This window comes from Mastigoproctus giganteus, chromosome 3 (assembly GCF_048544385.1).
Source record: "Mastigoproctus giganteus isolate SK-2022 chromosome 3, ASM4854438v1, whole genome shotgun sequence".
NCBI lineage: Eukaryota > Metazoa > Arthropoda > Arachnida > Uropygi > Thelyphonidae > Mastigoproctus > Mastigoproctus giganteus.
Genome location: NC_143577.1, coordinates 94204936 through 94231577, shown reverse-complemented (window position 1 = coordinate 94231577; position 26642 = coordinate 94204936). Strand labels below are relative to the sequence as shown.

The window sequence follows — 26642 nt, the reverse complement described above, 5'->3', positions numbered from 1 at the left end:
TACAATATTATGTAATGTTCGGAGAAGAGACTTTAAAAGGCAAATATCTCTCTTTATATATATATATATATATTATTCTTTTGTAATATGATAGTTCATGCCGTATTTTATTTATAATTATAGTAGTTTTATTTAATTTAATTTCTTACTAGCTTTTTCTGTTGTCCCAGTAGCTGTTTTAGCAATGCATGGGTACAAACAGAGTACATATTATTATTCTTTTGTCTTATCTTTGTGGTTTGTTATTCTTTTGTATTAATTTTGTTAATTACAGGTGTTTTTTACACATAGGTATTTTAGTAAATACATAACTGTTCTTTACGATAGCCTAATCTCGGTTATCTTAATTTACCATGGCCTATACATTTAGGATTTTTCAACTTGTTACGTATTGCTAAAGAAATTGTCATACAATTATTAATGAAAAACTATAGCAATAAGCAAATTATCAATACTACTTTATAATATTATATAAAACATTCTTATACATTTCAGTATTACATCACATGTACGTCAATCCCCTACTTCATCGGGGGCTTTGAGAGGATTGACAGTCCATTCGATGTAATGCATTTCTTACTTACCCGTTTCTGTTTGTATCTATCACAGCTTTGCTATTTTTTCAGTACTAAATTCTAATTTTTGAACCCTTGTTTATATTATTCCTAATTGTTATTAGTTAAATTCTTTTTTTATAATTAACCAAATTAATTTCCCATCATCTACCCAGCAACTGTGATAGAATACACAAAGCCCAACGGGTAAGTTTTTTAATAAAAATATTGCAATAACTTTACTCACTTGATGTGTTTAAGTGGAGGTTGTAGTGTCGAAAAAGGAAAGTTTCCCATCCTACTTGATGTGTTTCTGTGGAGGTCGTAGAGTCGAAATAAGGAAAAATTTCCCACTTTTAACTGGTTTTATGGATGGCCATCCCTATGGCGCTGTTTTTATGGCCCTGTCGCGTTAATGTTTCACATATGTGCAGATGGTGTGTTGGCCGAAGTCCCCGATATTAAGGCCAAGGTCTATTATTGTGTTTTGGTGGTTGGTTCAATGAATTTACTTTACTTAACTTAGTTGTGTATTTACATTATTTTTACATTTATTTTATGCCTTACCTCGGACAGTGCCGGTACCCCGCTTTTCCAAGGCGTAAAAGCACTTGTTTGTCCTGAGGTAAAACTATATACATATATACAGCCTCTTACTATGGGAGGGGGGGGGGTTAATTTTGGCAATAGGTCGTAGTGCAGTCAGGCGACGAGCCTCGCCTGGGTGCAATAAACCTAGTAAATAAGGGGTTACTCTTCTGAGTAATTACTATTATATTTTTAGTTGGCTTTTGATAAAAGTATATGGGTCTACATTGGGATGGTGTTTTCTAACATTTGCGTATATGGCAGTTCTTACGTGATATCTACTGTATTTTTTGGGAATTTTGTTTCTATCCAGCGTTATGAGTTTTTTAATAGCTATTTTTCCACTATTCATATTGTTGCATATTTGCAATAGTCTGTTTGTCTGATTTCTTATAGTATTACCATGTATATGCTTTGCTATGTTACTTTCCCAGTGTGTGAGTTTTATTGTTTCGAAATTAAAATGATCTCTTTTATCATGGTGATGTGTATATATTTTGTCTGGGTGGATGGCTATTTCGCTGTCTAAGTAGACAACTTTTTGGTTGTTATCCGGATTTGTACATTCAATTTTAAGGTCTGCTGGGTAATTGTTCTTTGCTACGTTTATAAAGTTGTCATGGTTGAACACGATTACGTCATCAATGTATCTGTAGAATTTTAAACTGTCCGCAATTTTACTTTCATAATAGTGCAGGTAGAGGTTAGCCATGGCACAAGAACTGCTGGATCCCATAGCTATCCCCCTGCATTGTATATACACTTTGCCTCCCATTAGAATGTAGTTTCCTTTGACGCTGATTTTTGTGAGGTCATTCCAGTATTGTTTTTTGCATTGTAGTATGCTGTGATATTTTTGGTAATATTTCTGTAGTACTTCTATTAGGTTGTCGTGCGATATGCTTGTAAAGAGGTTTTTGAAGTCGTATGTGTTTATACTTCTAATATTGTTGTTTTGTTCTTTTAAAAAATCCAAATATTCTTTGTTGTTGTTGATAATTCTGGTGTTTTTAATTTCTTTGGTGATGTATATAGTATATAGTTTTATGTATATAAACATATGTGTATATATAAATATATGTATATACACACACACACGCACACATATATATATATATATATATATATATATATATATATATATATATAAACATAAACTAAATAAAAAAAAAAAAAAAAACGTTGTGCAAGAGAAAAGTAAGGGAGGAAGGCAGAAGACTGGAGGGTAGGAAACAGAAGAAAGGGGCCAATAGGGAAGATGGCCCCTGATGACAGTGTGGCATGCCCAGTGCCTCACCAGAGAGAGGAGTGGGGTGGCGGGTGGACGAAAACCACCACCCCACAAAAAAAAAAAAAAAATAAAAAAAAAAATAAAATAAATAAATAAATAAATATAAAAAAAAAAAAAAAAAATCGTTCTGTAAGAGAAAAATAGGGGGGGGGGGATAAAAGAACAGATGGCAGGAAACAGAAGAAAGAAGCCGAAAAAAAAAAAAAAGGAGAGAGAGATATACTCCGCAAGTTCAGGGTAGGTACAGCTAGCACGGCCAGTCAGTTGGAGCCGACAACTTGCTGGAAATCCAGCAGTGTGAGTGCTGCTATGGTGGATGGGTCATGTTCAGTAAGGTCTAGTTCAGGTGCCGTCATTGGGGCTCCATTTGGTGAGTCTGTGTCGCATCCAGACTGAAGGCTGGTCCAGTAGTCCATCAGAACGAACAGTGGGGGGGTGGTCAAAACCGGGAGTCCAAGATTGATGGTCAAGTCCAGGGATCGATGCTAGGCCTCTTCTTGATGAAATGTGTCACATCTGGGCGAGAGAAGTTTGTCCAGAAATCAATGATGAGGAATTTGTCAAGGTATGTGCGGACCCTGTCTTTTATTGCACTGCTAGTCAAGTCTTGTGCAAGTTGGTCCAAGGCGTTAGCATCCATGGCTCAATGATGCGTAGCAACAATTGGCAGTCATGGTTGTTATGACCTATTGATTCGGATACTAAGGTGGTGGTAGCGCTTTCTGCCTGGTAAATAAGTCCATTGCAAATTGAGTCAGAGCTCGGTAAGTTTCTTCATTCTGTAGGGTGAGGTGTTCTTGATTTTGGTAGTTGAAGCGTAGTTTTGTTATTAGGATCCTCCTGAAGTCCTCGTAGATTTCACAGCTGTGGGCAAGGTGCTCCCACGTCTGATCCTCTCCACAGTGGCAGCGGGGTGAGTCTGAAATTCTGAAGTCATGTAGTTTTTTCTGGAAGGAGCCATGTCCAGTGAGGAGGTAGGTAGCATAGAGTCCCAGTGAAAACCAGACAGGTGTGAGGGGGTAGGAGGCCCTGACATCAGGGAGGAATCTTTTGGTGACAGCGCCTTTAGTTGATGCCTGCCATCTTTCTTGCCAGGTGTCTGTTAGATGTTCATTAAGTCTCTTCTTTTCAGCGTTTCTATTATTTGCTGGGTCAGTGGTGAAACCTGCACAAGTAACTGCTCTTCCTTTGGCTATTTGGTAGAGCAACCCATGACGAACAATCTCCAGGTCCAGTGGAAGAGATCCAGTGAGGACCTGGAGCGCATGGGTGCTGACAGTGCGACAGGCACGCGAGGACAGAAGGAGAAGAGAGCGCTGGATAGTTCCTAGGCGCGATCTGTTTACTACGGTATTGGCCTTCTTGTACCAGACTCCAGAAGCATAGGTGATAACCGGGATGAAAACTGCCTTATAGAAGAGTGACAGCATTCTCTTCTTTAAGCCCCAGTCCTTCCGGGCAACTCTTGAGACTTGGGCAGCATACTTCCTGATCTTAATCCTGAGTTGGTCTAGATGAGGAGTGAAGGAAAGGTTTTTGTCTAAGATCAAACCTAGATATTTAAGCTCTGTTTTTAGTTTTACTGTAACACCATTGACCTTGATTTGGGGAGGTCTTCTCAAATCAAGGGTGCCTTTTAGTAGGATCGAATTGGTTTTCTCTGGGGAGATCTTTAGGTTGTTATGCTCTGCCCAAGCTTGAAGGGTGGAGATGGCCTGGTTGGCAGTTGCTTCTAGTTGGGTTCTGTTATTGGCAGAAAAGAGCATGACCAGGTCATCTGCATAGGCCTGGGTTTGTACATTGTTGAGTTTGGTGTTCAGGAAATCATCCAGCACCAGATTCCAGAGGAGAGGCCCCAGGACAGATCCCTGAGGGCATCCCCTGAAGACTGGTCTGGAGACACTGCAGTGGGGAGCAGACACGACAACTCGCCGGTCCTGGAGATAGGTCTTGATGCATCTATATAAGTTTTCTGGGACATGCGCTCTTCGGAGCCTGCCCAGGACGCTGGGCCACCAGAGGGAATCGAAGGCACCAGCAAAGTCAAAGGAGATTAGTAGAAAGTATTTGGAGTTGCAGTTGGTAGCAGCTTCAATGATTGTTTCCAGTGCATCAATCGTGGAGCGTCCTTTCCGGAAACCGTACTGCTTAGGTGAGGAGAGACCAGCGTCATTGTAGTGGGCTTCTATTCTATGGGAGATCATCCGTTCGAGAAGTTTGCTGAAGACTGGCAGCAGTGCAATGGGCCGGTAAGATTGTGGCAGATCATGTGGTTTGGTTGCATTCTTCAATATAAGTCTAAGGATTGCAGTCCTCCATTGTGTGGGGAAGAATCCTTGGTGGAGACAGTGGTTTAACAGGTTGAGTATTGTAGTGGGAATAAGTTCAGTGACCTTCTGGACGATTTCTGGATCGAGCATGTCTCTGCCCGGAGCCTTCTTGTTTCTGATTCTAGATGCAGCTAAGTTGAGCTCGGTTGTGGTGAAGGGTTCTTCAATTGCAGTTGTGTGATATGTTTCATTTTCCGTGCAGAGCTGTAGCTGTTCCGGTGTGTGTGGGTCAGCAGGCTGCTGGAATGTAGCGTCTAGAATATTATTGATAGTATCTTGCCACGATCTGGTGTACAGTCCGTTCGGTAATTTTGTGGTTGATACGACCTCACCTCTGGGGAGCTTGTTAGTGGTCACTTTGTACACAATCCCCCAGGGATCGGCGTTCCCTTCAGTGCTTACCAGGGCTTCCCATGAGCGCCTTTTGCGCTGTTTTATTGTTGTGGTATACTGGTTCCTGGCCACTCGATATTGCTGCAGTAAAGCCTCTGTTTCTTCTGGAGGCCATGTTCTTCTTGCACGTTGATAGCGTTTTCGTCGGTAAATGACTTCGCGTCTAAGAGTCTGGAGTTCAGGTGACCACCAGGGGACAGCACCAGGTCTGAATCTCTTCTTTTTGATAGCCTTGTTTGCAGCATTACTGACGAGCTGTGTAATTGCGCATTGATGCTGGTCTGGGCTGAGGCCGCTAGGATTGAAGCGGCTGGCTGCACTGGTCAATTCCTCCTTAAAAAGGTTCCAGTCAGCCTTATTCAGGGCATATCTTCTTTGTTGAGTTCGGTTGGTTGGTTGAGTGACTAGTGAACGGTGTAGTTGGAAGGTTAGTACCTTGTGGTCAGAGGTGGTCCAGTCCTCACGGACTGTCCAGGAAGCAAGGTGCTGAGCAATGGAGCTTGAGGCTAAGGTGATATCTATTGTAGCTTCCCACAGGGTACTGGAGAAAGTTGGCAGGCAGTTAGGTTTGTTTAGAATGACCAGGTTGCTGTTAGACAAGTAGTCCTCAAGACGTTGGCCATTTCTATTTCCTCTGTGATTTTGAGTTCGGCTGTGCCAGGCTGGGGACCTGCAGTTAACATCAGCCCCTATAATGAGTTTTGCATTTGGCATTTGTAGCTGGATGGTCTGTAGATATCGGGTGGCAGGAAGAATATCTTCCCCCGGTCGACAGTATATCGAAACTAAGTAGAATTGCCCCAGTGGTGAAATTACATGGGCGCACACAGCCCAGCTAGTACACAGATCAGTGATTTTGGTGACAGTCAGTTCGGGATTGCGAACGACGATCGCGGCCCAGGGTGTGTCACCATCAACCTGGACCACTTTAAATCTCAAGGGGTAGCCTTTTACCTCCTTGTTATGAGTGTATGGCTCCTGAAGTAGCAGCACATCTAAGTTCTCTTCATCTGCCTTTTTGACCAGTTGTGCAGCAACAGCCTTGGCCCTCTGAGCGTTATGTTGTGCTATTTTCACGGTGTGGGTATTTAGGTTTGGTCTGTTACTCCCCATATTCTATTCTTGATTGTTGAGCACTTCTGGCTTTGAGATAAACTGGGCAACTGCTGTCACGGAGCGAATGGTTGGCTGGCACCTTTAGGGCCTTGCAATTGGCACATGTGGGAGGTTGAGACTTTTTGGGACATGTAGCGTATTCATGCCCCATTTCGGCACAGTGGCCACAGGTGGGCAGATTTTGCCTGCACGTGTGCGTGGTGTGGCCGAAACGGCAGCACCTGAAACATTTGGGGACGGCTACATGCTCCCTAAAGCGGTGGCTGCCCCAGTTGATGTAAATTCTTGTTTGTTGGGAGAGGATCTTCCAGGCCTTGGGTGATAGCTCAAAGACCCAGTTAATGGTGTGCCCAGCTCTGGGTTTTGTTTGGAATTTAGGGATTATGTGAGAAGTTGGTTCTTCATCTGGGAGTTCCTGTTTCAAGTTTCTGTGGAAAATTTCGCTTTGCAATTCCTCTGGAAGGAGATCCTTGTCCACATCTAGTACCAGTATGCAAGGGCCCTTTTGTCTAGGGGGCTCGGCCAGGAGTCCCAGAGATGGTAATTTAGGATTCTTAACAATCAGTTCAGCATCCTCTTTTGTGGCTGTTTCTATAATTACTCCCGTATTTCGCGTTTTGCGAATTGACTTGATTTTAGTGTTCTTTAAGTCATCTGTCAAGGAATCCATGATGGTCTTCTTGACCTCCTCACTGGACATACGACCTTCATTGGTAAGGGGTTTAAGTACCACAAAGTTAGGTCTGGGTGATAGCATTTTCTTCAGTGTAGTCCGTAGGTTGGCACCTGAATTGTTTGTCTGGTAGCTCAGTTCCTGAGATTCGGGAATAAAGTCCGGTGGTGACTTCCTCAGCGCATAGGCATATGTGGAGTCGCGCTGTCGCATTTGTTTTACTCCACAGTCAGTGTAGGCTTCCAATTTTGCAGTTGCCTTTTCGCTTTCCAGGTGAGTCTGGATAAGCAGCGATTCTAGCTTGTTCCATAGGGTGACAATTTCTGCCCTAAGAAGTGTTGTAACTCTGTTAGTTGGCTCTTTGAGCACGTTCTCCAGTGCTACTTTGAGTTGTAGCGATTGTTGGATAACTGTCCCCTCAGGCATGCTGGGGTCAAGGGGGAGGTCAGGTTGTCTCATATCTGTGTACTCGGTTTGGGAGAGGGGGGTTCCATGGTCCCTCTGTTTTGAGATTTTGACATGGTTTTTCGATCAAATTTGGTACCGATTGATTTTTTGTTCTTAATGGGGAGTTCAGTTTGAGATCCCTCATGTTCTTCGTGTTGCTCTGCTATTTTAGGGTTGTCGGTCACTGGCAGGGTTGTGTTTACAGCCGATTTCCTCGATTTACCCTCCATTTTGAGCAGATACGAATTGGCGAGTTCACTGCGGATGAGCGAGTGGCGAGACAGTCTCACAGAAGGAGCTCAGAAAATGAGTGCAGATGATACCCACTGCAAGTTAGTAGGTGAATCAACTTAAGAAGTGCTACACAAGAACAGTAACCACCAATAGGATTTACGTGCTGTTGTCACGTGCTATTTGCCCTGGGATGACATCCATATGGTCATTATAATGGTATTAAGTTACACCAGTGCTTGCAATATTATTTATGTCAAGTGGCACAATTCTAATTTCTGCCGAAATCGTGGGGCCAAAATCAGCCGTTCACATCCAGTATCAGCGCCCTAATTTAAATAGCCGACTGGGCTAGGTGAGTAAAGGGCCTGCCTGGCAACCCAAAGGTCGCGGCTCAAATCCCTCCTCGGGCTTGGATCAGAGTACTGCAAAAACCTTGGGAGGTGTATTATAGCCACAGAAGCCGATGCGCCAACAACTAACTAGGGTTAAACGAGGCAGTCAGCGATTCCTGAGTTAGGCCTAACAATATTACAAAGGTAATAAACTAATATCAACAGTTTACAAAATCAATTAAAATTTATAGCCAGTTAGAGAAAAACTTACTGACAATTTCTGGACAACAACTGAATTAAATAAAGCACAATGAATACATTAGGATATTAAATGAAGTGTGCAGCATACTAAAACATCAACCGTACTAACAACGACACTAGCGACACTCCCCTGAGTTGGTGGTATGAAAGTTCAACCAACTGATCTTTCCCAACAAACGAACAGTACATCCGAATCTGCTGATGCAGTTCACAGCACATCGTGTGGAAGCAGAAGACAAATCACTTGAAGATGACTCGATAGAAATATTTACTGAACAGGAAATGGGCACAGGTAAACCATGCTGTTCCAGAACTACTTTTCAGAACGCTCTATAGTAGTAAAATCAATTTCTTCAGATCACAAGGCCTGTCTACCGGGGTTGTCCTCAGGGCTCTGTCCTGGGGCCCCTGGTCTGGAACATGGTTCTCCAAAATTGGCTCGGTAACTCCTTTGACAACACAAATTGTAGCATTTGCGGATGATCTCACCATCATCGTTTCTGGAAACTCACACTCTGCTCTGGAAGCTAATGCTCAGCATGTTTTGTCCAATCTCTCCATCTGGACCAGGTTAAACAAGCTCCATATAAATCCAGCTAAATCCAAAATGATCTTCAAGAACAAACTTGACCTGCGGAGACCCCCACAAATCAAGATCTCTGGTGTGCAACTGCCTTTAGTTACGCAAGCAAGGGTCTTAGGGGTCACTATAGACCACAAACTCTGCTTCTTCCCACACCTCCAACACCTCAGCACCAAAGTTAAAGGTTTTTCTGCCTCCATCCTCAGTCTCTCGAAGTGATTGGGGTTTGTCTAAGAGAACGTTATCGCTATACTACAAAGCAGTATTCCTACCCATTGTAACTTATGCTGCCGGTGTGTGGTTCCACCGTGCAGTTATAATAAAAATGAGAAACAAACTGAACTCCATTCAAAGAGGAATGATCCTGGCTACCCACCGTATATGCAAGACTGTCTCCACGGCAGCTATTCAGGTAATTGCGGGAACTCTCCGCTTGATTTGTTTACGATCTTCCGTGGTCTCTGCTTCAGAATCAGAAAGAAAATACCAACCTGTATTCTGGATATTGAGCTTAATCTCACTGCAGATGATAAGTGGGAAAAAACAAGATGTTACAGCCAACTGGTCAACATCTGGCAAACCAGGTGGAATACGTCGCCACAAGGCACAGTAACCAAAAGATTCCTCCCCGAGGTAAAGTTTGCGATGACCAAAACTGCAAGATCCTGGTTCTCTCTCAGCCTTGAAACGTCCTTCTTGGTGACCGGCCACGGCTCCCTGAATGAAAAGCTGTACCAACTGGGGCTTCTCGCTACCGACCTATGCTTTTGTTGGAGGTAAGGAAAACTGGTACTACCTTCTTTTTGACTGTGACTTGTACGAGGATCTCAGAGATCAACTTCGGAGAGACATTCTGAACTTCTCCCCAACCAATGTGGATCAACTAATCCAGACTCCAGGCAATCTTTCCTCCCTGCAGGCCTTTGCATCTGGCATTTTTACCAGGCGAAAGACCGTGTATGCCAATGCCAACCAAAACCAGAAACGATTCTACAGCCTAGATTTCACACTTGTAAAGGGGAAGGCTAAAGGCTAAATTCAAATTTTTATTTATTATGTATTATTTTATTTTATTATTATTTATTTATTTTTTCTCTATATATTTTATTTTTTATTTTTTTTCCTCTATATATTTTATTTTAATTTTTATTATTTATATTTATTTTTTATTATTATTATTTTTTATTTTATTATTAATATAATTATTATCGTTTTTTTTTGTTCAATTTGCCACACTATCAATTTTTATTTTATTTTTATTTCTCATACATAAATATATCACTTTATTATTATAATATATTACAACGTATTACCTTTATTATAATATATTACCTGCATGCACCACTAGCTTTTTTATTATTTTTTATTTTATTTTTATTTATTTTTTTTTCTTTTCTTTTTTTTATAACCTGCACCACGGGTAGCGTTTTTTTTTTTTTTTTTTTTTTTTTCTTTCTCCTCTCTTGCCTCTGGAATGGGCCCCCAGAGGTTCCTGGCCCACCTGCTGACAACACCAGGTGGGTTAGTCTCTCTTGAGACAGTATGTGTTTTGCTGGGGGACTGGGCCCCGGGTGCCAAGCGTTTCCGTGGCCAAGCGATTCTCGTGCGATTGAAAAGTGTTTTCCTCTAAGCGACTAGGTTCTCTTTTGTTTTCTCCCTTGATTATTAAACTTTTTCGTTAAGTAGCCCTTTTTCTTAAAAGCACTAAGAAGAGAGCCCAGAAGGAAAGAACCTTTTTCTTTAATTAAATTAGTCTTACTAATTGTACTAACCTATACGCTTGGCCACAAGCGGCACTGCTCCTGCCTCCCCGTGGCGGGGCCGGTAATCTGGGTGGTAAACATATACCCCCAGGGCCAAAAGGAGCTAACATGGATACGACTAATTATCCACCTTTAGAGCCATCAAGCTCAAGGTCAGAAATTCCTGACAACGACCGTGACACCAACCAGCCCAAAAGGCTTAGAAGGGAACCTGAATGCCATGATGAATTACCAAATTTCTTGGTCATTCATTCTTTATCCTCCCAACCTGTAGGAAAATTGTCACCGTTCTTGATTCAAAAATATTTGGACTCAATTACTGGATCACCGAAAATGGTGAAAAGACTACAATCCGGAGATCTCCTCATTGAAACTGCCACCGCCAAACATTCTGAGCGGCTCTTAAACACAACATCATTTTGTGGGCTCACAGTATCAATTACTCCACACAGAACCTTAAATTCATCAAAGGGTGTAATCAGTGAGTGGGACCTAATTACAGTCTCCGAAGAAGAGCTACTTCAAGAACTAAGTAGTCAAAGTTACAAATGTGAAACGGATTATGACTAAAAAAGATGGAAATCTCACTCCAACGAGATCGATCATCTTAACATTCAGTACGCCAGACTTACCATCCTCAATTAAAGCTGGCTATTTGAATTGTCGTATAAGACCATTTATCCTGAATCCCGTTCGCTGCTTCAAATGCCAGAAATACGGGCATTCGCAGCAGGCATGTAGAGGTGAGGCCATATGTCCCATCTGCGGCTCTAAAGATCATACTTAAGCGGATTGCTCTGTCAAAACCCCTGTTTGTCCCAACTGCAAAGAAAGCCACCCAGCTTTTTCCAAAACATGTGAGCTATGGATTACAGGAAAGAAAATTCAAAAGTACAAAATAGAAAATAAAGTTACCTTTCCTGAGGCACGTAGACAAGTTATGTCGACCCTGCCTAGTAGTCGTTCCTATGCAGCTCGCACTTGGAACTTCGTTTCTACTGCAGCTCAAACAGATGTATCAGTTCCACCTAACACCTCTCTGGCGAACTGGCTCAAATCTACGCTTTCAACCTCAAAGAAAGATAATCCTCCAAAAAGAACTAGTGAAGCCACAAATACTCCAATCAGCATTCCTACTCATACCCCATTAGCCCCAGTTGGAAAAGAACAATTAATCTGAATCAGTCTCTAAAAAAATGGAATCTCCCTCCAAAAGCATGGATGTAGATGAGCTGCTAGACAATGAGGAACCTATTCTAGAACTCCATGCAGAGGACACCATGGATACTGGACGCCCCACATTCTCAAAGGACCGCAAAAAATGTCCCACGTACAGAAAACAGTCAGATGAATCACCCTCAGGTAAACCCAAATAATGAATAAGAATATACAATGGAATTGCAGAGGACTAAGCACTCATTCTGATGACATAAGAGATTTAATAGCTCAATTTAATCCCATAGGTGTATGCTTACAGGAAACATTCTTGTCGCCCCAAGTTTTGCCAAAATTTTCAAGTTATACCATTTACAGACGAGATAGGAACTCGGTATCACCTGCATGTGGAGGAGTTGCTATTCTTGTTAACGCTAACATACCATCCAAGCCGATCCAATTGAGAACTACCCTAGAAGCTGTGGCAGCTCGCCTTGCAGTTGGTACGTCAATTACCATTGTTTCCATTTATATTCCGCCATCTGCCCCACTTCTGCTTTCAGAACTTGACAACCTAATTGCACAACTGCCAACTCCAATTTGTCTTTTTGGTGACTTTAACGGACACCATCCATTGTGGGGATCGGCCACAATGGATATAAGAGGCAAATTGATGGAGGAATTCATGCATAATAATGATCTTAATTTATTAAATTCTGGATCTCCTACCTACATCCACTTAGCAACCGGATCTGCTTCCGCAGTAGACTTGTCAATTTGTTCACCATCCATATTTCCAATCATGACATGGTCGGTATTAACCGATCCCTTCAACAGTGATCACTTTCCAATTATTTGCTCGCTACAAACAGGGGTAACTTCAAATCCTGACCAACGATCCACTTGGCAGTTTAAAAAGGCAATCTGGGGTGGCTATTCTGCCCAGATACGCTTAGACAGATTTTATGTTCAAAGGCAACATATTGATGATGTCAACACTTACATAACCAATCAGATTCTGACTGCAGCTAAGGCCTCCATTCCAAAATCCACACCATATCGAAAACACAGAAATAACTGGTGGAATACAGATTGTTTAATTGCCAAACAGGATAAAAACCGCGCCTGGAATCATTTCCGCAAGTATCCCACCACTAGTAACCTAATTGCTTTTAAAAGACTAAAAGCAAAAGCTAGACAAGTTAGGCGGAAAGCGAAACGGGATTCATGGATTGCTTTTGCCTCCACCATTACCAAAGACACGGACACACAAGTGATCTGGAAAAGAATACAGGCACTAAATGGCAAATTTGCTCGGCCGCCCTCTCCGATACTTCATTGGAAAGGGAAAGACATTTCTACTCCCGAAGAAGTTGCAAATGCATTTGCAGAATCATTTGCAAAAATATCAGCATCTCCCACCTATGCCTCCACCTTCCAGAAAATCAAAGCAGGTGCAGAACGGTATAAAATCAACTTCTCCACGCGCCGTTCATTCCCGTACAACCAACCGTTTACGTTAATAGAACTTCAAGAATCATTAAACAGATCTTCCAATAGTGCTGCAGGTCCAGATGGAGTTCATTACATTATGTTAAAGCATTTACTTGAAGAAGACTTGAGAACCCTATTAATTTTTTACAATTGGATCTACTCTGAAAATGCCTATCCATCTTCATGGCACCATTCGTTCATTATCGCCTTACCAAAACCAGGAAAAAATCCTTCCTGTGTTGAAAACTACAGGCCAATATCTCTTACAAGCTGCATGGGAAAAATTTTCGAAAGAATGGTTCATACTAGGCTCACTTACATCCTGGAGTCAGAGAATCTCCTTCCAGATCACCAATATGGCTTTCGAAAAAATAGATCAACCCTAGATGTGCTCATTAAAGCCGAGTCTCATATCCGGAATGCCTTTGTCATGAAACAACATCTAGTCATGGTAAATTTAGATCTTGAAAAGGCATTTGACACTACATGGCGGCATGGTATTATTATGGACCTTTACCATCTGGGGCTTAGGGGTCATTTGCCAGAAATAATTCAGAATTTCCTGCAACTGCGCTCTTTTCAAGTCCGATACAAAAACGTCCTCTCTACATCTCACATCCAGGAAGAGGGAGTCCCGCAGGGATCAATACTCAGTCCAACACTGTTTTCAATCAGAGTTAGCAGCATGACCCGAGATATCCCAAAAACCGTTCAAACTTATATGTATGCAGATGATCTTACCATTTCCTGTCAATCTCAAAGTATGAATACCATTGAACGGCAGCTACAACTTGCCATAACCAAAATAGAATCCTGGACTTCACGGAACGGTTACAGACTCTCAGAAAATAAATGCACTGTCACTCACTTTTGCAAGAAGCGAGCTCTCCATCCTGAACCTGAATTACAAATAAACAATACTCCAATCCCTCTCGTTAATACCGTTAAATTTCTTGGATTAATATTAGACTGCAAACTAAATTTCCAAGCTCACATCACTTATTTGAGAACTTCTTGCTTAAAGCATTTGAATATACTTCGTTCGGTCTCATCTATGTCATGGGGAGCTGATCGGTGTACTTTGCTGCATCTTTACAGAAGTTTAATCCGTTCACGGTTAGATTATGGTTGTCCAGTGTATGACTCTGCCAGGAGCACTACTTTAAAACGGCTAAATATGATCCATCACAGTGCTCTGAGGACTGCGCTGGGAGCTTTCAGGACTTCTCCGATCCAAAGTCTATATATTGAAGCTCATGATCCCCCATTACACCTGCGTAGAAAAACACTACTGCTTCACTACGCTGCTAAGATCCAGAGTCTACCATCGCACCCAAGTTGGGAATATCTCTATAATACTCGTTGGGAAGCCTTCTTTGAGAGCAAGCCAAAAGAAAATAGACCCGCCTCCCTCAGGATCAAAGAGCTTATTCAAACTTGGAACGTTGATTTAAATGAAATCTTCCAAGACACAACTACACCTGTTGCTCCTTGGACATATGTGTCTGTCTCTCAAGATACATACTTCCTCCAGTGGGGGAAAAACATACCTTCCTGCAACATCAGACAGTTACCTTCAGCTCATGCTACGGACAACCATGCCTGTAAAATTTATACCGATGGTTCAAAAACTGAGAGTATGGTGGGTGCTGCGGCAGTTTTTCCTTTATGTACAATTTCAGCCACACTACCGCTTGCTTGCAGCGTCTTCACAGCTGGATTATATGCCATTAAGTTGGCGCTTAGTAAGGTAATTATGGTTGTCCAGTGTATGACTCTGCCAGGAGCACTACTTTAAAACGGCTAAATATGATCCATCACAGTGCTCTGAGGACTGCGCTGGGAGCTTTCAGGACTTCTCCGATCCAAAGTCTATATATTGAAGCTCATGATCCCCCATTACACCTGCGTAGAAAAACACTACTGCTTCTTAGTGCTGTCTCTGCCATAAGTAAGAATTCCTCCATTTCTCACCCTACATTGAAACAGATTCATTCCCAGCTATTTGCTTGCAGTGTGTCCAATCGGTCAATTAGTTTTTGCTGGATCCCTGGCCATTCAGGCATTCCGGGAAATGAAAGTGCCGACTTTGCCGCTAAACATCCTCAACCCGCTCTCTCAGAACATCCTCAGGTTCCTTTCTCTGATTTTAAGTCTGTCGTACGCAAAGCCTGCTACAATAAATGGTCACAGACCTGGAAAAGTGACCCTAACAATAAACTTTACCAGATAAAAGAAGATCCAAAGCTGTGGCTGTCTGGCTTCCGAAGAAACAGACGAGAGGAAGTGGTACTGGCAAGACTCAGAATTGGACACACTCACCATACTCATCTCTTTCTATTATTGGGTGAAAACCCACCCCAGTGCCCATCCTGTCAGACGCAACTTACAGTCCGTCATTTCCTGGTTGATTGTCCCTTACATTCAACCATCAGGTCAAACACTTTTCAGTCGCTGTCTACATTGAATATATCACCTGATTTATCTCGCATCTTAGGAAATGAAGCAAATATTGAAGAACTTTTTTATTATATCTAAAACATATTGGTTTGTACGGAAGCATATAATGTAATTTCTCTAACAATGTGCTTTTTGCCAATTAACGCTGAAGAGACACAATTTGGCCTTAGTAGCCCTTGTGTCGTTAAACCGAACAACAACAACAACAGCTGGGGGACTGGCCCACCTTCCTGTGGTGTGGACAAGTACCCAGAATCATCTGTCCAGGTGACTAATGCTTCTGGGTAGCCAAGCAGCCAGAACAGAACACACACATAATACACACAAACCGATGTCACACACATCTGGCCCAATTGTAGTGATACTGTTCTTCACAGAGATACGAGGCGGAGTTGAACAAACGTTCTAGGTGCTGCCCTTACATATACAGATGTCCACATGTCCATGTCCATGCATTCCGAAGAAAGGAGGAATGTAAAACTCAGCTGCATAAAGTACAAGTCTTTCAGAAGCAGACTGAGGGTTCCACTAAAATTAAACAAGGATTAATTTCCTACAGTGGAATAGTAGAGATTACTGCTTTAATTTTGATGAAATCAGAGACCTTTTCCAGTATAACCCTGCAGTCTTCTGCCTACAGGAAACAAATCTAACTCCTAAAGTAAATAATTCCATTTACAATTATAAAATACATTAGCTGTAATGCTTCCAGCTGTATTATTCCCAGAAATGAAAATGCAGATAAAGCTGCCCAACACCCAGTGTTATGCAGAAGTATAGGTTCTATATTCAGACTATTAAACATCTCATCCAACAAGCATGCCATAATCAACTATGAAGGGAGCAACTGTTGCAATCTCAGACTAACAGTAAATTATTGCAGCCTCAACATGAGCCACAGCTGTGGAACTCCAGTTTCAAAAAACAGACATGAAGTTGTTCTTGCCAGAACACAAATTGGTTGCACCCATTTGATGCACCTCTTTATTTTTGTGAGGGATGATCCTCCATAGTTCATTCACTACCACTCATTGTTAACTGTGAATCACATCCTCAGACTGTCTGCACAACCAAACCGACAACACTTCAGCCTTTTATCTTTGGTAAATTTATTTGAGCTGTTGGGCACTACACCATATCATAGGAAATAGTGCATCTTGACTGAATTATTCAGTTAGCTTAAACAAATCCACATGTATGATAGCCTTTAATTAATCCTTATACATTTTTCCTAGCGTAGCCAATGAACAGGTGCAATATGGACACAGCTGCTCTTGTACTACCAAACTCCAATCTCAACAACTACAGCATGAGCAGAAATTCATTTCTGTGTAAGAAATGTTTTTTTATTAGTGGAATAGTTTCTCATGACAAGAGTCATGTGAAATAAATTAATTGTAATAGCATTTAGTGAAGTTAGATATTAAAGTAGTCTAATTTCAAATGTTCAAAAAAGTTATGATTTTTTTTATTGTTTTTTTTTCTGTTACTCATGGAGTAAAATATTTATATATACAGGAAATTACAAGAAACCATTCAGATAGCCATAATGTAGTGGAAAAGTCTTATTCTGTAAATCTGTTATCCCATTCCCCAAAAGCACCTGCTCCTCCACCAAGGCCACCAAAGCTTCCAAGCACATCTTCAAAGAGCAGTGCAGTTACCCATCCTTATTATCATTTTCCTCAAGGCTCAACAAATTCAGCAGAAGATAATATACAGAAGGCAACACCAGATTATGTGTCATCTGATACCTATTGCTACATGATGGCTAGTGAAATTGATGCAGTCGTTCAAAAGGTTGCTGGTGAAAAGCTGAAAGGTATCACTTTATTTACTTAATGAAAATTAATAAGAAAATGCTAATTAAAACTCTTATTTAAATAAGGTTTACTTCTTTTTACCACACTAAACATGAACAAGAGAACTTTACGAATATTTAGTACAAGTTGACCTAACCTGGCACACTGGTGTGCAAGATTTAAAACAGTCTTTTAATGATTTAATTTGATAATAAATGTTTATGAAAAGTTGACTGTTCAGAGATATTTGAAAATGCATGTTATAAAGGTTAAGTATTAGTAGTATGATTGAACACTTACTATACTTCTACAACACATGAAGAGTAGTCGCTGCTTTACCTGGGGGTATGTCAGATTTTGTGACCAACTTGTCTGTGATATTTAGGACCCAAGTTGATTGCAGAATGCTCTGGAGGTTAGTATTAAAGGTCAACAGTAGGGTTCCAGTTTTTAACATTCAGTAGTTAGTTTATTAATCAAGAAACTTCCTTTAGGTGACATGCTCTATTTATATCACTTCATTCCTTTTTTTTTTTTTTTTCCCTATCAAAAGAATCAAGAAACAAAAACAATGCCTATGTGTATACTTGAAGTAATAAGACCATAGCAGAAACTGTTATCTGGTTTAGTTGTTAACATTGTATGCAATGTTAAGTAGTCATTTGCACAATGCATCAATTACTGAATCTCATATTTAAGAATTTACTCATTAAATTCGAGTTAGTAATAAACCTGATTTCTGGTTGAGAATTTGATTGATAGATAATTTATCTTTGTAGATATAAAACTTGAGACTAGTATCATAAACAATCATATACATGAATGGCTTTGATAATATATAATAGATTGATTGTGAGTAGAAGAGCTCATAAAACAAACACTGTTTTATTAGCATTAGAAGTGGCATTGATGCAGGGAAGCAAACTAAAAAAAAAAAAAAAAATATATATATATACTACTCACCCCCACTGTCTATCCTCCCATCTAATAATTTGCATAATCCTTCCCTAAATGCATTTAACCTACCCACTTTCACAACTCAATCAATCCAAACTATATTTTGAAAATGGGCTAAGAGTAGAAAATTTGCTTCTTCTCAAAGTGGTAGGTTGAGCCTTCTGATCTCTTGCCAAAGCAATTGGCTGCAAATTTTGCCCATCTCTGTTCTCACCATCTGTCAAAACTGGAGTTCTTTTGCCACTTCAGCCAAAGATATAGTTGACTTGCTACCATCCTCCATTTCTTTAACTTCAGTAGCCTTTGAACTGGGTGGGAAAATCTGTTTGTCCAAGGGCTAACTGACCTTTTGGCCTTCAATTTTGAGAGCTCCTTTATTTTAGCTTGAGGGCAGACCTTGTTGCCCCCTCACATGTATATCCTTTTCATCCACTGCATCATTTTAGTCTATAATTATTCCTTTCATAATTGGGAGAAGGGAAATGTGCAACTGATAGTCTATCAGAAATTCCATTCTGTCCATCGAACTGAAGTCCCTGACTTCTTAACTACCTATTTACACTGATGGTTTTTAAAAATTGAAATCCATTGTAGGACTTTCCAACCAACATCATATGAAGGCAGATCCCCTTCTGCAGAAGGGAGCATTTATACTGCAGAGATCTATGAAATAGAATTTACAATTAAGTCACATTCAAACTATGCAATATCCTAAGTGTGTGCTATACAGAAACTCTTAGTACCTTACAGGTTGTTGATAGCTATGTGGTATAGCATACATCCTATTCTATACCAGGTTCATAGAATAATCTGCTCCTTCTACACTCACATTAATGTGTTCAGTTTTGTTGGATGCATTAGTAGAGGCACATGATGAAAGAAAGTAAGCTTATGCAGAATCAGCCAAAAAAAAACTCCATTTCACCCCTCTATTCATTCCAAATACCTGTCCAGTCCATCCAGCCTTAAATTTATTTAGGCTATCAACTTCCACAACAAAGGATGGAAGTCTATTCTACCAAACAACTACCCGCTGACTAAAGACAAACTTCCGCACATCTATCCTACATGTGTCTTTCCTCAATTTGAATTTATGCCCTCTCAGGTGATTATTCTGAGCAAGAGGAAGAATCCCATTGGCATTGAGCATGCTCAAACCATTCAAGGCTTTATATACCTCAATCAGATCACCTCGCAGGTGCCTAGTCTCCAGACAGTAGTTTGCAAAACTTAAGCCTGTCTTCGTAAGAGCAACCCTTTGTTCCATTCACTAATCTTGTTGCCCTTCTCTGTACTTGTTCCAACAGCTCTACATCCTTCTTAAAATGAGTCCCCCACACCTGTATACAGTACTCAAGGTGTGGTCTGACCATTGCCTTATACAAGGGGATAATCACCTCCTTATCCCTGCTAGAAAAATTCCTGTATATTATTGACAAGACACCATGAACTACTTTTGCAGACCGTCTGTGCTGCTTAGTAAACTTCATATCTGCCTGCACAATTACTCCCAGGTCCTTTTCATTCTCTACCACTGTCAGTGTAGTACCACAGAGCTGATACTTTACTCTGGGGTTACTGCTTCCCATATGTAGTACTTTATATTTATTAATGTTAAACTTCATTTGCCACCTCTCAGCCCATCTGCTCAACTTTTCTAGATCCTTTTGCAGCAGCGTACTGTCATTAGTGTCCTTAGCAACCCTGCCAACCTTCATATCATCTGCAAACTTGGACATTAAGCTTGATATACCATCATCAATATCATTTATTAATACAGAAAACAACAATGGATCCAACACTGAACCTCCACTAATAACATTAGTCCATGATGAGCAGTGTCCATTGATTACCACTCTGTCTTATCCCACTCAACCATCCCTTTATCCCTAGCAGCAATTTGCCTCCAATGCCGCAGTGCCCCAATTTGTGCAGCAGTCTTCCATGTGCAACAATATGAAAAGCCTTTCTAAGATCCAAATATATGATATCAAAGTTATTCCCTGCATCTGTTTCCTTTGTGACCACATCATAGTATCCAATCAAGATTTTCCCTTAACAGAACTATGCTGTGTCAGAGCTATAACTGAAGTCTTGTCTAGATGATCCTGCAGTGTTTCTTTTATCAGTGCCTCCATTAATTTTCCTGGAACAGAAGTTAAACTAACAAGTCTATAATTACTTGTCGCCCTTTGATCCTCCTTTGTGAATTATGGTCACATTTGCACATCTCCAGTCCATGGGTACCTCCCCTGAGTCCAAAGAAGCTCTCATAATTATGGCTAAGGGTTTGCTTGCTTCCTCCTTTAATATAACTGGATATATCCCATCCACTCCGGGTGCCTTTTTTATGTTTATCTTCAATTTCTCCTCTGTTTTCCTCTCAGTTATTTCAAAATCATCTAGCTCACTGCCAGAGTTCAATTCACCTCTGGCATTCCCCTCACTAAATAACTCATGTGTGAATGTAGATGCAAAATACTCAGTTTGTTAGCCACCTGAGCAGAATCATCAACATTTGAACCATCAATATCCAGTGGACCAATCGAATTCATCCCTTTCCTTCTAGAGTTTACATAGGTAAAGAACTCTTTGCTGTTTTTCTTTGCATCCTTTGCCAAAGATTTCTCATCTGCCTTTGCCTGCCTAATCTCCTTTGACACTTGGTTACAGACCATCTTATATCTATCATAAGCTTCCATGTCACCCATTAATTTATTCATATTGAAATTGAAAGAAATGAGGTGAGAGATGGGGCAGCTAAATTAGCTCAGTGGATATGAATTTTTAGTGCTGTATATTCACTTCAAACTTGTCGTCATATGTGCCTCAAACATTTGTAAAGATTATAGCATACGCAGGATGCAAACTGTACCAAATTAAACCTGATGTCATGTTTCTGTAGTCTATGCAAGATATAAAAAGAAGAAATTATTCTTGCTGGACTGTACTGGGCATACTCACCAGACATTCCTTTTTACTGAGGGCTGTTGAATCTTCTTTATGTGAGTGCTGCAAAAGTGTTTTAACCATTAAATATATATTAAACGACTCTTCATATTTACAAATTAACACTGGATAGCTTGGCCCCAGGTGCCAAGCGATCTCAGTGCATTTCTCAAAGTGAGCTATCTGAAGAGCTTTTGCCATTGTATATATTCTGTTTATTTCTGAATACCATTTTCCTCATTTTATATTTAAGTAGCTCTTTCGTTCTACAAGAAGTAGGCAAAGGCCCAGAAAGGAAAAACCTTTGTTTAGTTTTCTTTATTACTAGTACAACTAATAGCCGCTTGGTCACCTCATGGCACTGCTCCTGCCTCCCCCCCGTGGTGGGGTCTGTAATCTGGGTGGTAAAGACAAACCCCCAGGGCCAAAAGGAGCCGACATGTGTATAAGTAACTATACACTGTTAGAGCCCTCGAGCTCAAGATCAGAAATTCCTGACAATGACCATGACTCCAATCGTCTGAAGCAACTGAGGACGGAAAATCAGAATAAAGACATGCCAGCATTTCTTTTAATGCCACTCGTTATCCACACAACCTGTTGGCAAACTATCGCCTTTTCTTATACAGAAATATTTAGAATCGGTTTTTGGATCTCCTAAGATGGTTAAGCGTCTCTAATCTGGAGACCTGATTGAAACTTCTAAGACAACTCACTATGCCGACCGGGCTAGCCGGGTGGGTAAAGTGCCTGCCTGGCAACCCAAAGGTTGCGAGTTTGAATCCCGCCTCGGGCTTGGATCAAAGTACTGCAAAAACCTTGGGAGGTGCATTATGGCCACAGAAGCCGATGCGCCAACAACTACCAAAAAAAAAAAAACTCACTGAGAAAAGCTGTTAAAATTAACATCATTTAACAGTGTTCCAGTGTCAGTTACGTCCCATAACACTCTTAGCACCTCTAGTGGTGTTATCAGCAAATAGAACTTGCTATCTGTGTCAGAAGAAGAGATAATACAAGAACTCGGGGAACAAAAAGTGACTCGTGTGCAGAGAATAATGACCAAAAAAGATGCCAACCTACTACCAACCGGGTCCATCATTTTGACATTTAGTACTCACTCTTCCATCTTCTGTTAAAGCAGGTTATTTAAACTGCAAGATTCGGCCCTACATCCCAAATCCCATTTGCTGCTTTAAGTGCCAGAAGTATAGCCATTCTCAGACGACATGTGTGTCCTATTTGTGGCTTTAAGGAGCATTCCTACTTGCCCTAACTGTAAAGGAAACCATCCCTTTTCTAAAGCATATGTGACCTTTGGAAAACAGGCAAACAAATCCAGAAATATAAGGTGGAGCATAAAGTCACATACCCTGAAGCAAGGAAGCAAATACTGTTAACCATGCCTAGCCGATCATACACATCGGTCACTAAAAACAGCTGGTCAATTTCAACTCAAACAGATGTCTCCATAGAACCAAACATTTCATTTGCCACCTGGGCCAAAACTATGCTAACGTGCAATAAAAAAATCTACAGTTAATGAAACCCGCAACACGCCAATCAGTATCCCAACTGATGCCATCTCAACCTTGCCCGAAAGAACAAAATCTGTTAGTGTTGAAAATCAAAAGACAATGAAACCATGCTATAGCAACATGGAAATGGAGGTTCAGTCAGAGGATGAAGACACAGTACTAGAATTACATGCCAATGATACCATGGACACAGGACGTCCAACCTTTCCCAGAAATGAAAAATCAAAACAAAATAGACAGAAACCTCAGAAAAAACAGTCAGATCAATCTTCCTCAAATAAAACAAATCAATGAACAAATTTCTACAATGGAACTGCAGAGGATTATGCAGTAATATATAGATGATCTGAATGATTTACTCATACAAACTAATGCATTAGGAGTATGCTTACAGGAAACATTTTTATCACCAAAAGTTTCACTCAAATTCAAAAACTAATATGTTTAGGCAAGACAGGGATTCTGACTCTTCTTATCGTGGAGGGGTAGGTATTCTTGTCAAAACTACCATACCATCAAGACATCTCCAACTAGAAACCTCCCTAGAAGTTGTAGCAGTTTGGATGGCAATGGGAATATCATTAACTCTTGCATCTTTTATATACCACCTAATTATCCTTGTTCCCAGACTGAACTTGACAACCTTTTAACACAACTGCCACCTCCTGTCTGTTTATTCGGTGATTTCAACGGTCACCATCCATTGTGGGGATCCTCCACTATGAATAAGAGAGGCCAATTAATTGAAACATTCCTAGATAACCATAATCTGAGTGTATTAAACACTGGCTCTCCAACTCGTGTTCAATTACCTACAGGTACAATATCTGCCATAGACTTATCCATCTGTTCAACATCTCTTTTTTTGCTGACTGGGCTAGTCGGGTGAGTAAAGTGCCTGCTTGGCAACCCAAAGGTTGCGGGTTCAATTCCCGCTTCGGGCTTGGATCAAAGTACTGCAATAACGTTGGGAGGTGCATTATGGCCACAGAAGCCTATGCGCCAACTACCGAAAAAAAAAAAAAAAAAAACCATCTCTTTTTCCAAGTATGGAATGGTTGGTGTTGAATGATCCATTCCACAGTGACCATTTTCCCATCATCAGCTCAATTCAAACACAGTTTGTATCATGCCCCAAAGCCTGTACATCTTGGAATTTCCACAAAGCAGACTGGAAAAACTACTCATGTCCTACTAAACAAACAGTGTGTACAGCAACAACATATTGATGACGTAACTGAACACATTACCAGCCATATATTATCAGCAGCTGAAATTTCCATTCCAAAATCCAACCAGAGCAAGCAGGTACACCAAAACCAGTGGTGGAATCAAGATTGTACCATAGCGAAAGTAGAAACAAACCGTGCTTGGAACAAATTTTGCAAATTCCCCACTGCTGCCAACCTTAATTTTCAAAAAACTGAGAGCCAAAGCAAGACAAATTAGGTAAAAAGCAAAATGTGACTCCTGGATTAGCTTCGCCTCAACTATTAACAAAAATACTGACACTCGGATTATCTGGAAAAAATACAAGTTCTCAATAGAAAATTTCTACCGTTACAGTCTCCAATAATACAGTGGAATGGGCAGGACCTATCCTCTCCTACTGACATCGTAAATGCTTTAGCAGAATCTTTCTGTAATACTTCTGCCTCTACCACTTATGTGACTGCTTTTCAGAGAATTAAAACTAATGAAGAACGTAAAAAATTGAATTTTTCAACCAATCTCCCACTTCCATATAACCAGCCCTTTACTATAGCTGAACTCAAAGAATCCTTGAGTAAATCTCCAAATAGTGCAGCAGGACCAGATGGCATTCACTACAGAATGCCTAAACATCTGTGTGAAGCTGATCTGTACACACTATGGCTATTTTATAACAGGATCTTCTCAGAAAACACATCCTCTCTCTCTCTCTCATGATGTCATTCCTATATTTGTGCAATACCAAAACCGGGAAAAGATACCTCTCTAGTTCAAAATTACAGACCAATATCATTGACAAGCTGTTTGGGCAAGATCTTCGAAAGGATGGTGCATAAGAGGCTCACCTGGCTTCTAGACAACCAAAATCTGCTTTCTGATCGCCAATATGGCGTCTGCAAAAACAAGTCCACCCTAGATTTACTTGTCAAAATTGAATCCAACATACATAACGCCCACATCAGGAGACAACATTTAGTTATGGTCAACCTGGATATTCAGAAAGCATTCGACACCACATGGCGTCATGGTATTATCAAAGATATGCATCAGTTAGGGTTGAGAAGCTATCTCCCTTAAATTATTCAGAACTTTTTAATGTTACGTACCTTTCAAGTCAGATATCAAAACTTCCTATCAACATCTCACATTCAAGAAGAGGGTGTCCCACAGGATTCCATACTGAGTCCAACCCTATTTGCAATTAGGGTCAACAATATATTGGAAGATCTTCCAAAAATTATTGAAGTATGTGTGTATGCAGATGACCTCACCATATCGTGCCAATCACAAAATATGAATACTATCGAAAGACAGTTACAAATTACTCTAAACAGAATAGAATCATGGACTTTACGCAATGGATACCATCTTGCTGAACAGAAATCCACTACCACTCATTTCTGCAACCTCGGGTCATTTCATCCTGATCCTGAGTTAAAGATAAAAAAATGTGTTGGTTCCTTTGGTTAACACTGTCCACTTTCTTGGCCTGATACTAGATAGAAAACTGAACTTTCAAGCACATGTGGCCTATCTTCGAACCATCTTCTTGAAGAAATTGAATATCCTTCGGTGTGTATCATCCATGTCATGGGGCGCTGATTGGCATACGCTTATCTACATTTATAGAGCTCTCATCAGGTCCCATTTGGACTATGGTTCTCCAGTGTATGACTCTGCGAGGAAGAGTACTTTAGAGCGATTAAATACCATCCAGCACAGTGCCCTTTGAGTTTCTCTAGGGGCTTTCAGAACCTCCTCAGTCCAGAGCCTTTACATTGAAGCCTACGAACCTCCCTTACATCTTCGGAGGAAAACATTGTTTTTGATATATGCCACAAAAATCTGCAGTCTTCCCTCTCACCCTAATTGGAGATATCTGTACAATACCGAATGGGACTCATTTTACAACATTAAACCAAATGAAAACACACCTGCTGCACTTAGACTTAAAGAACTAACTCAAACATGGAATATTGAAATCGGCAATATATATCAGGACATAACACCGCCTGATCCACCGTGGACAAATATCCCTGCAATTTACGATGACTATTTCCAACAGTGGGGAAAGAACACCTTATGTCCCTTCAATATCGCACAGTTACATGAAACTCACTCTGCTTCTAATTCACAGGCCTATAAGATCTATATAGACGGATCAAAAACTGAGACCTAAGTAGGTGCTTGGGTCTCAGTTTTTTTCTGAGACCCAAGATCTTTCCATCATTCACCACTTCTGTCTCATTACCTGTAGAATGCAGTATCTTCACTGCTGAGCTTTATGCTATTAACTTGGCTCTAGGTCACATTACTCAACTTCTAATTTCATCTGCCTTAATATACACTGACTTGCTCAGTGCTGTCTCTGCCATAAATAGTAATACCAACTCCTCTCACCCTGTAATAAAACAAATCTATTCTAAATTACTTGTGTGTAATGAATCAAACCAAACTGTGGCATTCTGCTGGATTCCAGGTCATTCTGGGATAGCAGGAAATGAAAGAGC

The 26642-nt window shown here is 40.7% G+C and overlaps 1 protein-coding gene across 1 annotated transcript in view; it reads left to right on the top strand.

Moving 5' to 3' along the window:
* Positions 1-26642, top strand: part of LOC150088162 (uncharacterized) — a 263728-nt gene that overhangs the window by 235034 nt on the left and 2052 nt on the right. Inside the window, exon 13 of the mRNA XM_090370052.1 lies at positions 17193-17496. Coding sequence (XP_090226178.1) covers positions 17193-17496 — 304 coding nt within the window. The remainder of the gene's footprint in view (positions 1-17192; positions 17497-26642) is intronic.